The sequence below is a fragment of the Artemia franciscana genome, chromosome 21 (genome assembly GCF_032884065.1).
Source record: "Artemia franciscana chromosome 21, ASM3288406v1, whole genome shotgun sequence".
In the NCBI taxonomy this organism is placed as follows: domain Eukaryota; kingdom Metazoa; phylum Arthropoda; class Branchiopoda; order Anostraca; family Artemiidae; genus Artemia; species Artemia franciscana.
In genome coordinates this window covers 13,968,792-13,986,874 of record NC_088883.1, presented here as the reverse complement: position 1 = coordinate 13,986,874, position 18,083 = coordinate 13,968,792, and the positions used below count along the sequence as shown (strand labels likewise).

Here is an 18,083-nt window from a genome sequence, read left to right as displayed (position 1 = left end):
AACGGGAACTAACTTATCTTGCTTTCTCGGTCTTGATGGTAGAGGTTGATCAGGTAGAATGTCACGGTGCTGAGATTTAGAAAGCAAGTACTTTCCGAAACTCATTATCAGAGTTCCGTACCGGTTTTGGAGTGACGGCAGTCCTAGCACTTCCAGAGCCTTTTCGTAGGAGATGTCACGGCGGCCCAAGATGATCGATACCGCTCGCTTCTGAACCGATTCAAGCTCCTGACAAAAATACACTGTTCTAAGTGCTGAGGGCACCCAAACAGGGCACGCATATTCCAGAATGGGGCGGACATACGCTATGTATGCATAATTAATACTCTCTGTGTTTGCACTGAACCTACGCATACCGTTTAAAGTCTGTAGATTAGCGTTTGCACTTTTAACCACGTTTTCAATATGTGCGGCAAAGCTGAAGACATTGGAAAAAGTAACTCCAAGGATCTTGATACTGTTTGTTAGAAGGAATGGAACATTTGGCTCCATAACATCACTTTTTAGCGGGTTAAAGCGCACTATCTTCGACTTGTTCACATTAATCTCAAGATTTTGCTCCGCGCACTCTTTTATCAGCGTGTAACGTCATCCTACACGAAAACGACCAGACTTTCCCTCTTAACTCCTAATAACATATTTAGGGGCACGGAGGACCAAGGACGGAATTAGTTTTAGCTCTTGAATTTATACAGAACTAGTTTGAACACAAAGGCGAATCAATCTAGCTCCGTACAGTCCAGGGAAAATACGAATTGGCTCAGTATATAAGACACAGAAATGTTTTTGAAACCAAAATGCTCAAAAAATGCACTAAATAACTTATTTAAACACATGATAATTTGGCAATTAAAAAGTATTTTACTAGAACAAACAAGTATTTATCCGATGTATTGTCGGTAGATTTGTCTAGTAGTAAACTATAGAACGAATCTTTGAGCTCTGCGAATTTTCATCCTTCTGTAGAATTTTCTTTGTGATAGAAGTCATTTTCGTTCAACCAAGCTCCATGTCTTGGACTACTTTCGAATCTTTTGCTATTACTTTCAGTGTCTTGCGCAGTGTCTTGCATCATTGCACAGGAAAATTCTCTCACCGTTCACCACCAACAATAACAACATGAAGCCCCTCTAAAACTCAAAATTACATCAAACAATCATCTTCACCAATCAAATCCAACCAATCACCACATGTTTTTAAATTCAAATATCATGCGTGCGCTTTTCTTTGCCATAGACCACAGGATCAGAACAAAAAATACCAGATGGTTCATAGTCTGTCGCTGTGCCGAAAATTTTACTTTAGCTTGGTCGGAAAATTTCATAAACCATCTTTGGTTTTTGTTTTATTGATGTTACGTAATGAATTGTTCTACATCGTCTTTGATTAAGCTATCTTAAGGCGGAAAAAGCTTGGAGGCCACTATTGATTGCTAATTTTGCTACGTTCTGCATAATTATGCTACATCTTGCAAGACTGGTCAGGTGGGGAAAAATAATACTTCAAGCAATTCGAGTAAAGACTTTACTCGAGTTAAGTGTTCTTTCAGGTTGGCTGATAATAATGTTTCTTCGACAACTTTAAAATCAGTAAAACCTTTCAAAAATTGTTAAGTCATCCTCAGATTATGTCACCATTCTTCGTAAATTAGAAAATACATGATTGGTTTATACCTTTTTGTATAATTGGGTAAACCATTTTAATTTTTTAGTTATAAAGTATAAAAGGAACCTAAAATATTCAAAATCTAAAATTTAACATGTTTCCTGTTTTTTATAAAATTTTAATCATAAGACCATTTTGTTGAAATAGTGAAAATGAAGAGAATACAGGACTTCAAAAGAAAGTAGCAATAATTTTATGTACTAATAGGGGGTTGGATACTCCTAGCTGATACTAAATTACAATGTATTTTAATTTTGGAATTACCAGTAAAATTATCTAGTTTAAGCTTCAGAAATTTAACAGTGAAAATTACATATAAAAATTACAAACTAAAAAGGGGTGAGGGGGAGATTATATAATACATTGAGCTGAATAACTTGGTTTCTCTACCCCCATTCCTTCTAAATATTAAATAAATAAAAAACTAGTTGTTTTAACTGAAAGTCAGGAGCGACATCAAAACTTAAAACGAACAGAAATTACTCCGTATATGAAATGGGTTGTCCCCTACGCAATCCCTCGCTCTTTACGCTAAAGTTTTTAATTGTTTTAAAAAGTAGAATTGTGGCAAACAGTCAAACTTTAGTGTAAAGAGCGAGGGATTGTGGAGGGGACAACCCTTTTCATATACGGAGTAATTTCTGTTCGTTTTAAGTTTTAATGTCGCTCCTTACTTTCAGTTAAAAAAAAAACTAGCTTTTTTTTATTTAATTTCTGAACGTTTTTGAATTAATGTATGTTTGATTTTGGCTCTCCGCACATAAATTATCAAATTGAAATTTGTATATTAATTCTTTTTTTTGGCTAAATGGCTTTCTCTTAGTTTGGATCAGGTGATTTTGAGAAATAAGGGGTGGGGAAGGAGGCTTAGTTGCCCTCCAATTTTTCAGTTACTTAAAAAGGCAACTAGAACTTTCAATTTTTAACGAACGTTTTTATTAGTACAAAATATACGTAACTTACATAACAAACTTTTATATTCTTATATTTTTATTATGTATACGAGGGGGTTTGTACCCTCGTTAAAGAGTTCTATGGGTGAAGAGTTCTCTGGTTTCTTATTTACTAAATTAATCATTTACTAAATTGTTCGATTTTTTGGTTTGATGGATTGATGATGGGAAATTTCAAAAAGGTTTTTATTTCATTTTTGATATTTCTTGTTTTTTTGTTGTTGTTAGTTGTCGTCACCTTTCATATGCTGATTGAGGCCTAGTGGGGTGATTAATTATCTAAACAACCTTTAAACAACAAAAGAATGAGTAGAATAATTTTGAAAACATTGTATTTGCAGTGCTTTACAGGATCGCTGGAGGTGATAAACTAGTCAAAATATTTATAACTTTCCCACGTTCAATAAACTATCATAACATGTGAGGCATTAGCAATCCTCTTTGATCCATTAAAGAGTGCAAAAGTAAGATTTAGTTTTACGAACTATTGTTGGCACGTCCCTGACCTGTATAGAACTTGAGTTCTTAATTAACTTTGTAATAATTATAGTTAATATAGCTATACCTAATTCCTTAATTCACGAATTGTCAATCTACCCATCTATATACAAAATATCTACTCTCAAAACTATTTAAAGCGTTTCTCTGACCTCTAAGAATCGAGGGCTTTTACCTGGCATTACAGGGATTTGTCGTAAATTAAATTTTAGTTCTTAAATCCAAAAAAAGATGAGTATTATCACAGAATATGAGCATAACTACCGAATTTAAGCTTAAATCAATTTAGGACCCGGTTTCAGAATGAAACAACTCCGCTCCCTTTGGTTAATGGCATGGTATTATACTAGGAACTATTGTACGAACTTTTAATTTTCACACTGAGAGACATATTATACATGCTTCAAGAACCAAAATCTAAGAAAAGAGGTGTTTTACCCCTTCTATAGAGACTTTAAATCAAAACAAATCTGATTTTAGACCGCACTTGTTCAGCTAACTTCCAACAAGCAAGTCTTACAGCAGTATCTGCATTATGTACTTAGCTTTCCCAGAATATTTATAGGAGATAGTTTGTGGAATACAACTCTGAAGGATTCGAGAAATTTAAAAGTCCGAAAAGAGGTACCTTACTACACTGAATATTCAAAAAATTAAAAGTAAAGAAAAAAATTAGCAGTCAATACCAATGCATGGTACCTTTTTTTCTTCTTGGCTCAGTCCATGGGTTCGGAAAGGAGCATGTGGCATAGATTCATCTCGTTTCCGAAAAGTTGGAAGAGGGCTTACAGGAAATGTTATTACCTCTGCAAGTGTCGACATTGTTACCAAACTATAAAGAAAAAACACTGAACAGGCATTAAGAAAATACCTTTTCTGGATAGCCTAGGTACATAAAGGTTATTGTTAAATTTTATTCTGCATGTTTATTTTATTGTATATATAAGGAATATTTATTTTAGCTTCTCTATCCTCAGCTTTGTAATCAATATTTGCGCTTAAATCGGGAGATTTTTTACCCAAATGTTAGAGAAGATCAACGAATCATGGTACAGAATTAAACTTTTAATACATGCTAATGCGATGTTTAGTTCAATCATTAACTTATGGAAATGAAGATTTTGGCAAACTCATTTTAAACTTCTACATAAAAAGGCAAATAATTGTAATACCGACATTATCTACATTGAACTTGTACGAAGAAACTCACCTTACGAAAAAAAAAAACTTCACTTTCGCTTAGATTTTGAATTTCACCGTTAAATTTGATTTCGTTCGTAACGCTACTTCTCACATAAGAGGTGGTTTTTGGTTATTTTTAACTCTTTTTTTTAAGTTTCACAGAAATGTAAAACCCTTCTTTTAACTACCAGCTAAATTACTATCTGTTGAAAATACAACAGGCCTATTTCTTTCTTTGGTAAAGATTAATAGCTATTTTGATTCTTTGGTATGACTGGCAAAGCAGACGAGAGAGCTAACCCCAAAATTACTATTCCAAATAGCATCCCCTTCTCTATCATCATAATATTTGTATGACTTGACTTTTTATTTTCAGATTGATCAGAAATGCCAACAAAATTCTTATCATGAGTTTTCCAAGATTTGAAAACTGTCCTGGAGGCAAAAATTGAAGAGACACCCTATTTTCATTACATTCACAGTCATAAGACTTAGTTTGGTATTAAATAAATAAAAAAACTTTTTTTAAACTGAAAGTAAGGAGCAAAATATAAAATTGAATTGAACAGAAATGATTACTTATATGGTGGGGGGGGTGCCCCCTTCTAAATACCTCGCTCTTTGCATTATTTTTTTTTTGAATTTTTGAAAAAAAGCTTATTATTTAATTAAATGGGCCTTGTGTTTCAGGGGCCATTCTTAAAGAATAGGGACAAAAAGTCGAAATTTAGCGTAAAAACGAGATATTGAGAAGGGGACTGTTGCCTCATATAATCACTAATTTCTGTGCGTCTTAAGATCTGATGTTGCTCCTTACTTTCAGTTGAAAAAAAAAACTTTAAAAAAAAATTCCGATCGTTTTTAAATAATGCCGGGAAATCCAGCTCCTTTTCCATGAAAAATTACTTCTCAACACGGAAAATCCCTCCATGGAAAATTATTCCCACGTAAAATAACGACCCGTCAGGAAAATTCCTCCCATACTATTCCTGAAATAAGTCTTTCCTGAAATAATATGAATGTCCTTTATTTCTTTCTTTTCGCATAATATATCCAATTCAAGCTCAACAGACTATGCTTCCCTAGATTCCCCACTGGTTGATTTCGAAACTTATCTTTGTTGGGGATGTTTTTCATTGGGACATGCCATTCCAGCGAAAAATTCCCCCGTGACTAAGTTTTGCAAAGTACATCTCCCCTTCTCCTTACAGTAAATAGACACCTCTGTCCCTAATTAAATCACAGGCAAGTTGACGGCTTTGAATTTATTGCGACTCATAAAATTCAGTGGCGATTTTAAGGAACGGACAGAGGGAAGAGGACTTCCCCCGGGTGCAAAATTTGAAGTAAATGATTTAATGGTTATAATTTTTTCATAATTGAATTAAAAGAAAGTAGAGGGCGTAATTAATAAAAGAAATAGTTGTCACAGTTTCAATTGTTAAATAAGAATATAAAGGGGAACTATAAGTGGAGTACAGAAGCGATTGCTTTAAGTAGAGAGCCTTTGACTTTTCCAAAAATTGTTAGATACGACCTGACTTCAGAATTACCTTCTGTTCTAAGTCTTTGCAGCTATTCAGAAATTGTTTTAATTTTCAACTTTTAGTTGATAAGCGTGTTTTTCCAAAAGTAACAATAAATTTCAAGATAAAATCAAGTTTTAAACATTGTCTTCTAAGATGGTATTTATTTAACCCTTAACATATTATTATCATTACTTATTAAATGTTTTTCAATCCATTAAATTATCAAATAAAGGTTTAAAACAAGTTTAATACTTATTTTATCCATATTCTTGAAAATTAAATTCCGAAAAAAGAGGCTGTAGCATCGATGAAAATCGTACCTGAGTAAAGAAAAAAACGACGAAAAAAAAACACAAACGTAACACTTTCAATTAAGGCCGTAAATAGGGGGGTGCAGGGTTTTAGGGGGGTTTCAACCCCCTCCCTTTCTTTAATTCGGTTCGACTCGTAAAAACATAACAAAAGTGCATATAAATAAATTCTTATTGATTTTTTAAAAAATTTCCGTGAACTAATTTAGCTCACCAGGTGAGCTGAATCGGGCTCAATTTTGCTGGTGAGGTAAATTTATACTTTCTTACAAGTCCAAGTAACATCCAACGAGAATGAAAAAACAATGAACGTAGTTCCTTCGATTCAACTGGCAAATGACAAAAGCTCGATTCAAGCAAGATGTATTTTAATATATTTAACTCAACTTTTTAAAACGAAGATATAACTTATAACATTAAGCGTAAAATGGTAATTACGTACAAAAATTTTCTTCAATAATTTCACTGCATACTTAGTGGTGGTCTTGGGAGAGGGGCAGAGAGGGTACTTGCCCCGAGCACAGAAATTTCAGGGGCGCAATATTCGAAATAAAAAATCGAACGGTTATAATAACTCTGTAATTTAGAATTTTATTTTCAGTAAGACGTTGAAAAATGCAAATAATTAGTAAAGTGTTAATTAATAAATAAAATATAAATAAATTATAATAGTTAAATGATTTAAATGATAAATTGTTAATTAATGAGTACAAAATTCATTTGGTCAATAAATGGAAATTTTGTTAAAATTCGACCTGGAAATGTTATAGAAGACAATGGTGGTGGCGCTAATTAACATTTCGCTCCGGCCACAAGAGATGCCAAAACCGCCATTGGTCAAATTTTTCTCACCACGTGGTCAACCAGAACTATTTTTCACACAAAATAGTCATAGAAAAACTGTTGTGTTGAATAATATCATCCGCGTTAATAAATGCTTGCAATATCAACAGCAGACACACAAATTCTCATACATCGAGGGAAACATACAACACAAGAAACTATTTAGTTACGAGCAATATCCCTCACGAAGAGATTATCTTAGAGGCTTGGGGGCTAGTGTCACAAGCAGGGAGAGCCTTAGAAATTCTCCCAAGGAAAAATACAATTTTTTTAAATTTCTGGGTGCTTTTCACACAGATTACAAAATAAATACAGTGACATATAGCGATCGCAAGTTCTGTCGGTCTGTCCCAGTTTTGCTAGATTGGACACTTCCAGATAAGCTAGGACGGTGAAAATTGGCAGGCGTATCAGGGACCAGAAGAGATTAAATTAAAAATCACTTCCCGATTCGACCATCTGGGGGGAGGGAGCGGGGGGCCATTCAATTCGGAAAAATTAGAAACAATGAAGTATTTTTAACTCACGAATGGGTGATCACATCTTAATGAAATTTGATATTTAGAAGGATATCGTGTCTCAGAGCTCTTGTTTTAAGTCCCGACCGATCTGGTGACATTAGGGGGAGTTGGATGGGGAAACCTGAAATCTTGGGAAACGCTTAGAGTGGAGGGGTCGGGATGAAACTTGATGGGAAAAATAAGCACAAGTCTTAGATACGTGATTTGCATATCTGGGGCAGATCCACTCTCTTTGGAGGAGCGGGGGGGAGTAATTCTGAAAAATTAGAAAAAATGAGGTATTTTTAACTTACGAAGCAATGATTGGATCTTAATGAAATTTCATATTTAGAAGGACCTTGTAACTCAAATTTCTTATTTTAAATCCTGACCAGATCCAGTGTCATTGGGGGGAGTTGGAGGGGGAGGAACTGGAAATCTGGGAAAACGCTTAGTGTGGAGAGATCAGGACGAAACTTGGTGGGAAGAATAAGCACAAGTCCTAGATTGCGTATTTGAAGTATCTGGATCGGATCCGCTCTCTCTGGGGGAGTTAGGGAGGGGGGGCTAAATCGGTAATTCGGAAAAATAAAAAAAATTAGGTATTTATTACTTACGAACAGGTGATTGGATCCTATTGAAATTTGATATTTAGAAGGATCTCGTGTCTCAGAGCTCTTGTTTTAAATTCTAACTGGATGCGGTGAGATTGGGGGGGGAGTAGGAGGAGGAAACCGGAAATCTTGGAAAACACTTAAATTGGAGAGATCGTGCTGATATTTGGTGGGAAGAATAAACCGAAGTCCTAGATACGTGATTGACATAACCAGACCGGATTGACTCTCTTTGGGGGAGTTGGGTGGGGGGGATTCATTCGAAAAATTAGAAAAGATGAGGTATTTGTAACTTAAGGACGGGTGATCAGATCGTTATGAAATTTGATATTTAGAAGGATCTTGTGCTTCAGAGCTCTTACTTTAAATCCTGACCATATCCAGTGACACTGGGGGGAGTCGGAGGGGGGAAATCAGAAATCTTGGAAAACGTGAAAATTGAGGTATCTCTATCTTACGAATGGGTGATCAGATCTTAATAAAACTTGATATACAGAAAGATCTTATGTCTCAGATGCTCCATTTTCAATTCAAGTCGGATCCAAGAACATAGGCGGTTGGAGGGGGGAAACAGAAATCTTGGAAACGGGAAATCTTGGAAAACGCTTAGAGAGGAGAGATCGGGATGAAACTGGGTGGGAAGAATAAGGACAAGTTCTAGATAAGTGATTGACATAACTGGACCGGATCTGCTCTCTTTGGGGGAGTTGAGGGGATTTTCAGTGCTTTGGCGAGTTCGGCGCTTCTGGACGTCCAGGGACGATGAAAATTGGTAGGCGTGTCAGGGACCTGCACAAATTGACTTGATAAAGTAGTTTTTCCCGATTCGACCATCTGGGGGGCTGGAAGGAGAGGAGAAATTTAAAAAAATGAGGTATTTTTAACTTACGAATAAATGATCAGATCTTAATGATATTTGATATTTAGAAGGACCGCATGTCTCAGAGCTCTATTTTAAATCCCGACCTTACCCGGTGACATAGGGGGTTGGAGGGGGAAACGGGAAATCTTGAAAAACGCTTAAAGTGGAGAGATCGGGATGAAACTGGGTGGGAAGAATAAGCACAAGTGTTAGATACGAGATTGACATAACCGGACTAAATCCGCTCTCTTTGGGGGGCTGCGGGGGTTTTAAGTCGGAAAAACTAGAAAAACTGAGATTTTTTAACTTACGAACAGTTGACCTGATCTTAATGAAATTTGACATTCAGAAGGAACTCATGTCTCAGAGCTCTTATTTTAAATCGCGACCAGATCTGGTGACATGGGGGGGTTGGAGGGGAAAACCGGAAATCTTAGAAAACGCTTAGAGTAGAGAGACCAGGATGAAACTTTGTGGGTAGAATAAGCAAGTGTCGCAGATACGTGATTGACGTAACCGGACTGGATCCGCTCTCTTTAGAGGAGTTAGGGGGGTCCAGTACTTTGGTGGGTTCGGTGCTTGGACGATGAAAATTGGTAAACGCGTCTGGGGCCTACACAAATTGATTTGATAAAGTCGTTTTTCCCGACTCGACCATCTGGGAGGCTGAAGGGAGAGTAAAAATAAAAATAAAATGATGTATTTTTAATTACGAGTGGTGATCGAATCTACAGACTAAAGTATGTCCCGAGAAGGTATTTTGAAGCAACTACCTCCATTCCTTCTTTCTCTAGAGGGCCCTGACCTTTGTTGACCTTTAAAAATATGTGTGTTATAAAAGTGAAACCTTGCCAAATAGATCTTCGCTTAATTGAAGTACAACAAAATTGTTTTCAGCTTCATAACTCTGCTCAATTCGATTTTATAAGGTTTTAAAGATATGCAAATACATTTCCTAAATTTTGAAAAAAAAAACATTGATATGGCTCAAAATTCTACTCAAATAACAGGAATTGCATTTTCAGAACTAAAGGCAGAGGAAAGGCAACTAGTAACTAAAAATTAAGGTAAAATGTTGTTTTGTCAACATTTCAATAGGTATAGACCTGTCAAGTAGGCAAATTTCAGGACCCTCTAGAGGGAGAAGGTTTGGAGATGGGCACTTTAAAATACCTTCCCATGACATACTTTAGCCTGTAGATCCATCCCTGAAAGTTTCATTTTCCTAACCTAAACCCTTTCTGAGATAGCAAGAAGCCAATTAACTAGAATTTTACCGGATCTCGTATCTCAGAGCTCTTATTTTAAATCCCGACCGGCATTAAGCCTCTGATTTTCCTTTTAAATCAATCTATTGATTCTTAGAATTTCGCTAGAGCTCATGCCATATGAGCTCTTGGCTCTTCTGACCTCGTCACAATTGCCATTTGAGCTCTTAGCTCTTGTTTTTTATTGTCTCCCCCTCGAAAATATCCCTTTTTACTTGCCTATTGGAATCACTTGACGGCAAATTTTGAAATATAGTCCTCTATTTAAGTAATGAAACAGATCCTAGGGCCACGAACTATCCTTTCACATGGCATCACACGTGAATGTCCGGAATGTCCATATAAAAGTTTTTATAGATAGGTTTAGAAGAAAGATGCTCTTGAAACCAGAATCATGCTGGAATCTTCAAGCTTGTATAATGAGAAGCCTCAAAATCTTCGAGTCGTTTTGTTGATTCTCTATCAGAAAATTTGGGACATCTTCGAGTGAGTCATCCCACCCGTTAATTATCCAAATACATGTTAATTGCTCCTTTAGATTTTGAAAAAAAGACATTTTTATTTGCCAAATGTCTTATATTTTCATTGAAAAAATGACAATTTTGCCCCACATATACTTTGAAAAATACATTTTGCCTCCCCCCCCCCACCCTTCTGAATTATAGTGAATTGACGCCACTGTAAATGTTATAGGCCTAATTCAAATTTATTACTTCAACAAAATCAGGAAATTTCGTATCACTCCCAGTTTAACTGCACCCCACATTCCCTAATGCTTACATATACTCCTTGGCTATATGCCTATAAGAAAGTATGCTTATTTTAAACCTCTCCACATATTTTGTTTTCCAAATTCAAATTATTTAGCAACATGAACCAACTGTTGATGAGAAATAAGTAAAAAAAAAGCCTTTCAAAACCAACAAATTGAAAAAGCAACACTACCGCATCTTTAATAAGAAAGAGATCACATTTGCTCCCTGGCCTGGCTGCGCAAGTACTTATCACATATTATCAAGACTTACCTAAAATGATAAAACCAGCAAATATTTTAGGGTGTTTATGCTACAAGTTTTGTCACAGGACTAGCTGAATAAGTAGACATCTAGTGAATATGCGCATTTATTTGCTTCATAAATAATCATATTGGGTCTCAGCATGGATTCTCGATGGCACTTAGGTTAGTAACATCTATCATACGTAGTTACATAAGTTATGTGCTTTTGGCTTAACCAGTTTCTGGAGGGCAGTGCAAGTATTAGACTGGGGACAGTGAAGCATTGGCACCGGCAGGTGGGAGGCCTTAGCCACCTGGGACTATAATGTAATTATAAGGAAACCAAAGGAAAGTGAGCAGAATAGGGAAAACCATGGAGAAAATATGTGGCCCCTCGTTGGCTGCCTGCCAACAGATTTTGACCATTAATAAGGACAATAAAAGTTCTAATTTGTGACGGAGTGACCCCTTTGGAGTTTTCCACAAACATTTTTCTACATGATTTGGTTGGAGCAACAAAAAAATTTTAATTCTTCATAGTAATGAATTATAAGTAAATAACGATCCTTGTCAAAAACGAAATTAAAAGAGCCTAACTATAGATAATATTCAATCAAAGAATCCGCTTTATATGGTGATCCTAAATGTGTATTTGTATGTTAGCAATTAGTGCAGTTATTAGTACACGAGATAGATCGTACAATTATAGAAAACGCAAGAAAAACAACTTGATAGGGGACAATTTCGGTAAAAATATGCCGTCAACTTCGGCCTGCATTGCAAGAGTACCCATGAGCTGATATATGAAGGCACTATAATCAAAAATGGTTCCACTGAACGGAATGCCAGGAATTTCTGTATTTTCCCCCAGAACGGACACGTTTTTTATATTTTTTTTCCCCAGGAGTGATTGTATTTATCTAGTTGTCACTTTGAAAAAAATTTAATTTCTTACAGTTATGAAACATAATAGTGTCAAATATATTGGTTTTTGGTATTCAAATTAAATTAAAATTAAATATTTTGGTGTTTCATAACCAAGCTCAAAACTGTCGATATTGTTAAAAAATATCCGTCCAACGCTTCAGCATTGCTCAAATGAACTGAATGCTGGGAGTTTATATATTAGTTTTTGTAAGTAGGCTATTGTTTTGTGTATTTTTCTGTAATTTCTTAGTTTTTTATTTTTTGTATACTTTTACTTTAATTGACATACTTTTCCATTGCCTTTAGAAAAATGTTAATCTCTTCCTGAAAAAAAACAACAACAACAAGTTGTCTCAACTGAAAATAAGGAGCAACATTAAAATTTAAAACGAAAAGAAAATATTACGGATATGACGGGGGTTGCCCCCTCCTCAACACTTCGCTCTTCACGCCATAGTTTTTCGGCACTTTAAAATAAGTTACTTATTGTTCTAATTAAACGACCATTGCGTTTCAAGAGTTGTTTTTAAGAAAATTCGGACAAAATTTAAACTTTAGTGTAAAGAGCGAGGTATTAAAAAGGGGTCAATCCACCTCATATACGGAATAGTTTCTGTTCGTTTCAAGTTTTAACATTACTCCTTACCTTCAGTTGAAATGACTCGTTTTTTTTTTGTTTAATTTCTGATCGCTTTTAATAAAAATAAAGTCAGGATACCTGGCTCCACATCCACGGGTAAATCCCACTCCCCATACAAATATCCTCTGGACAATTCAGTTCTGGCGAAAATTTACCCTTGAAAATTACCCTTAAAATCTCCACGCCTAAAATTGAATCGGTAAAGATAAAGCAAGACACATAAAGAAATTGCGTGTAGAAATTCTGAAAAATTCACCCAGTGTAAAATTTCCCCTGAAAAGTTTACCCCCTGGAAACATCCCTTTCCATGTAATAATTCTCCCAGTAAAAAGTTCGTCCTTCTCTCCCACCTGAAAAATATATGCATACTTCCCAATAAAAAATAAGACAATGGGCAAATTTTATAACTTAATAACCTTTCTTCAGGGGCTTTAGGGGGTCATTTTGGGTCCAAAGACACATTTATTGGGCCTTTCAACTATGCTGACAAAAGCTATCTCAAAATTTTTATTGGACTATTTTGGGAAAAAGTAGCGTTGGAGTGGGTCTTTTTGCCCTCTAAATTTTTGGTCACTTAAAAGGGCACTATAACTAAAATGAACCATCGCCCGACGGTCTAGGTCCACTGGGTGGATGTGATCACCCCTGGGGAAAAAAATAAACACACATCTGTGATCTTTCTTGTAGCAAAAATTGCAAAATTCCACATTTTTCGAGATAAGACCTTGAAATCTCTGCAATTGGGTTCTTTGATAGTTCTTTGATGAATCTGATGATGCGTTTTTCATTAGAATTCTATAACTTCTAGGGGGTCTTTCCACCTTTTCTCGAAAATCAGACAAATTTTCTGAGGCTTGTAGCTTGTGATGGGTAAGATTAGACTTAATGAAACTTATATATTTGGAATCAGCACAATAAGCCAATTCTTTTGTAATATCTATTGGTATAAAAATTCGGTCTCTTAGAATTCCGGTTACTATTGAGCAGGGTCACTCCTTACTTACAGAATGTTACCACGAACCGTTTGGTTATTCATCAAAATCCAAATAGACATCATTGAAATATTGATAGTTTTTTTCTGTGCTATCAATATTTTCTGTGCAAATAGAAAAAGTTTTTCAACTAAAGTAAGGAGCAAGTTCAAAACTTAAAATAAATATAAATTACTCTGTATACAAGGAGGACTACCCCCTTCTGAGCACTTTGTTCATTAAACAGAAGTTTTTAGTACTTTGAAAAATCTTTTTTTTACAATTATGTATTTTCTTAAAAATTTGGAAAAAAGCCAAACTTCACAGTAAAGAGTAGGGAGCTAAGGAGCAGACAGTCCTTCATATAAAGAATATTCTGTTCAAATGGGTTGAGATCCCAGTCCTTTATCTCCCTGGTTAGTTGCTTTTAAAATATGTAAACCAATAATTTTACGTTGATTAGTACCGTCCAAGTTTAAATTCACAATCTCAATTTTGGATAAAATTTGAATATACTTAACAAATTGGCGATGAAAAGTAATTGTAGTGAAAAGTCCTTATTACTACTTATTACTTCTTAAGAATTTCGGTTGGATGAAAAGGAGTATTATATTTGTATGGATGGAAAGTCTGAGAGACTTTCGATCTTCTACATAACTGAAGCCATCACAACCTCTACAATAGGATTTTCTTATCGATAAATACATTACATACATTCGTTTAAATATGTTGAAGTACTTCATATAAATAGAAAAAGAAAAATATTACCATTTAAAATTGCTGAAAACTAAGTTCCTAGCAGTAGTTGCCACCTCAAGGAAATTAACGGGGCTTATGATGACCTGCCTTGCCTTTTCCACCTATATGCTTTTAGATACGGGAATTTAACGTTTTAGTTGTATAAAGAAATATTTGTTGAATTCCTACTCCCCCCCCCCTACCTCTTCCAACATTTATCTTAAGCCTCAGAAAGAGTAAGCAGTTTGTCTATTAAAATGTACTCTTGTAGGAATCTGCACAACCCCTACCTAAACAATGACTCAACCTCCTTCATTATAGCTGATACGCAATTAGAGATCATCAAACTTAGCCTAATTTTATTACAAATAAAGCGAATCAACATGGGTTGAATCCAGTACTGTCACCGTTTGGCATTACTTCTTTTGCAGCAGGGAAGCCTAAAATGTAGTTATTGACACTTTTAAATCAAATAAAAAAATAAAATAAAATAAAAGGTAAAGGATACGGCATTAGACTTTACAGTCCGTACCGGTGGTGCTGCTCTCCGTTTCTTGGCCCTTCAGCCAGGAAGTGCAATGGAGGTTGGGGGCCAGCCATCCTGTGCTTTCGCACACCCTTCCTGTTTACCTTCCCCAGATTTCTCCAGGTACCCATTTAGAGCTGGGTCGACTCTGGCTAAGCTTACAGAGTCACGCCACTAACCCCCGTCCCAAACTGAAGAATTGGGTACACTGGGATTCGAACCCGCGTCCTCTCAGACAAGGGATCCCGAATCCAGCGCACCAACCCATTCGGCCAGGGTAAAGTCGTAGTTTGGTGCCCTAAACCTCCTAAACTGTCACCAAACCACCACTGCTATTTTGGGGTCTGCCCCCCTGGAAAATTTTCTGCCGACACCCTTAGAATGAAGCAGCACCATTGGACCTCGTAATCCTTGAATGTCCTTCTCCTTCGGCCTGGATTTCCAAAATTCCTATTTTTTGTGATGAATAAAAATTTTAGATAAATTAATCAATCACATAAGTAGGATGATTATTTGGTATTTGATTTTGTAATGAAACAATAAAGCAAAACGTCAAAACTACCCTCTCCTGCTTACTCTAAAAGATGTGTCGTCTATATATTTTATTTCTCCGGTTTTTGCATAGTCTAATGGGAATTCTGAGGAGTTGACGTCAAGGGCACTAGTTCACAAAAATAAAGGGTGGGGGGAGACGAAGAAATGCAGTTCTTCTTAAAAGAAGATAGAAAATGTATATTTTCATAGTTTGGAAGGGAGGCAATTTAGTTGTTTTCAATTTTTTCAATCAAAATACCAAAAAAGAGGTATTTTTCAAAACCTAGGAAACGGGGTTGATTGGTGCCCCGGGTTCATCTTCGAAATTACTTTGTAGAGTGGAATTTAATTAGAAATCACCTAAAAGTACTAACTAAAAAAAATACATCTTAGAAAAGATGTTAAGCAGTAAGGCATTTAATTATTAAGGTCAATGGCCGCTCTAACTAGGAATGTGCATGTAAATTTACTTGATGAGGTGGGGGGGGGATTGAAAAAATGAACAAGCAGACGATTTATACTGAAAATACAAAAAAAAAACAATCTGAGGAGAAAATTGTGAAAACATAAAGATTTGAGTGAAAGATCCGAAGGCTCTTCTTGTGTACATGTGGGCCCCAAAGTATATTTTCGCAGTAGCAGAGTGGAAAGGTTCTCCATTAGTACAATGAAGATACAACAAAAACACGTAGACCTTGAACAAATTTCAACAAACATGATTTTTGCACCATTCCACAGAGAAAAAAGCGCTTATTACCGTATCTAAAATTGGTGTTACTACTCTTAAGAGAAATATGTCAAATTCACCCTGAAAGCGCGGAGGAGGGGTCAAAAGGCTAAAAATTCAATATGCGATAATACATAGAAAAAGATTTTTTCTATGGGGCTGTTGGGGTAAAAAATAAGGAAAATGAATGTAAAAGCAGTCCCTCCCATGTCATCGGGACTATATTTGGAAATGCCTCTTTAGAGTTTGAAGTGGGAAGGGTTATCTCCGAAAAACCTTGTGTGTCCTTTCTAGGGTTTTCTTGGTCACAGATAACCAAAAAGGGAAAGAAAGAACTTGGAACCTACAAAAACTGAAACCTTTACTATTGAGAGGCAAAAGAAAAAAAAATGGAAATCGTATTTGAAAAAAAAATGTATTTTGTTCGAGTACCGGGAATGGTATCAGGCAACAGGTTTTGTTGCCATACTTTTCAAGTCTGCCCTCAAGGTGCGAAGGGGAAGGGTGAAAAACTTTATATCATGAAAATTTGCTGGAAAACATAACTTTTATGGAGTTATCGGGTTCGTAAAAAAAAACAGAAAGGAACGTGTAAATACTCTCGAATAAATATGACATGTGGCACCGGCTTGATGTTCTATCAGTATCAATTGAGCTCAGTAACTAGTACTTCACCTTTGAAATTACACTAGCCAATACTACTGATATCCATTTACTAGCCTCCTGAACAATTTCGCACAATGCCACCTAAAAGAGAGGTATGCGTATTATTATAATCCTGTTGATCAAATTTTAGCTGAGACCTTGAATTTCCTTGGTTCTAAGCTTATACCAAGGTGACTTGTGGTAAGCGTATGAATACTTTACTTTATTTTCTTGGTTCTATTGAAAACATAATACAGAAAAATGTGGGTCTGCTGTGGTATCTACTACTCCAACCAATTTTGGTATTGAGCGCTATCTAGTTTTCATGAAAAAAGGATCTAGTTCAAACACTTGCTTTAAAAGAATCGTTTGCTTTGCAGTGAAATCAATTAGCTAATTCCAGTTTTACCATAAATTGGCTTTTAGCAAGAAATAAAAAAAAATTTGGCACATTTTTGAGACTTTTAAGCATAATTGAAAAACAGTCATTAATCTTTCCTTGTAATTTCTGAATTTTCTTCTTCAACTTCTATTCAAGGATCTTCTACCATAATCCTTTTTTAAAGATCTGTTCTGTTTTTATTTTCCTCTAATTATTTTTCTCTTAGGACGATATTTTATTTGGAAGATCATTCCTTGTCCATTACTCTTCTAGTCCTGATGATTCTTGGTCGAATATGGTAGTAGAGCCTGAACTTTTTTAGCTAGAGGAACTTATCTATCCTCAATCTAGCTCTTTTTTCTTTATTTGTTATTGTACTACTACTCCCAATAAAATACGACAGTATTTGCCGATATCGTATTTATCTGTCGTATTTATTTGGATATCGTATTACGATACGGATATCGTATTTATTTGGATTTCTGAAGTTGACTTTGCTTTACATGGAATCTACTATCGGTCCAATATGCTTTGAAAACATAAATAACTGTGGCGCAATAAGCATCTTTGGTGAGAAAGATATTTTAAATATAAGTGCAGTGTCTAGAGAGCGAGGAGAGCCTAGAGAACCTTGAAGTTGCTCTAGGAGGTCGGGTACACTTGCTGCAGATCTTACACAAACGATAAAGACTTAAAAAAATTATAGAAGCGGAATAGACGGTCACAGCTAGAGAAAATCACCGAAGAAAGATTTCTTTTGAGATTTTATTC

At 35.6% G+C, this 18,083-nt stretch overlaps 1 protein-coding gene across 1 annotated transcript in view; it reads right to left on the bottom strand.

Moving 5' to 3' along the window:
- LOC136040691 (uncharacterized) overlaps positions 1–18,083 on the bottom strand; it is a 146,436-nt gene that overhangs the window by 3,558 nt on the left and 124,795 nt on the right. The window contains exons 2-3 of the mRNA XM_065724990.1: positions 3,816–3,948; positions 4–228 (exon numbers count right to left, since the gene is read on the bottom strand). Of these exons, the coding sequence (XP_065581062.1) occupies positions 4–228; positions 3,816–3,948 (358 nt within the window). The remainder of the gene's footprint in view (positions 1–3; positions 229–3,815; positions 3,949–18,083) is intronic.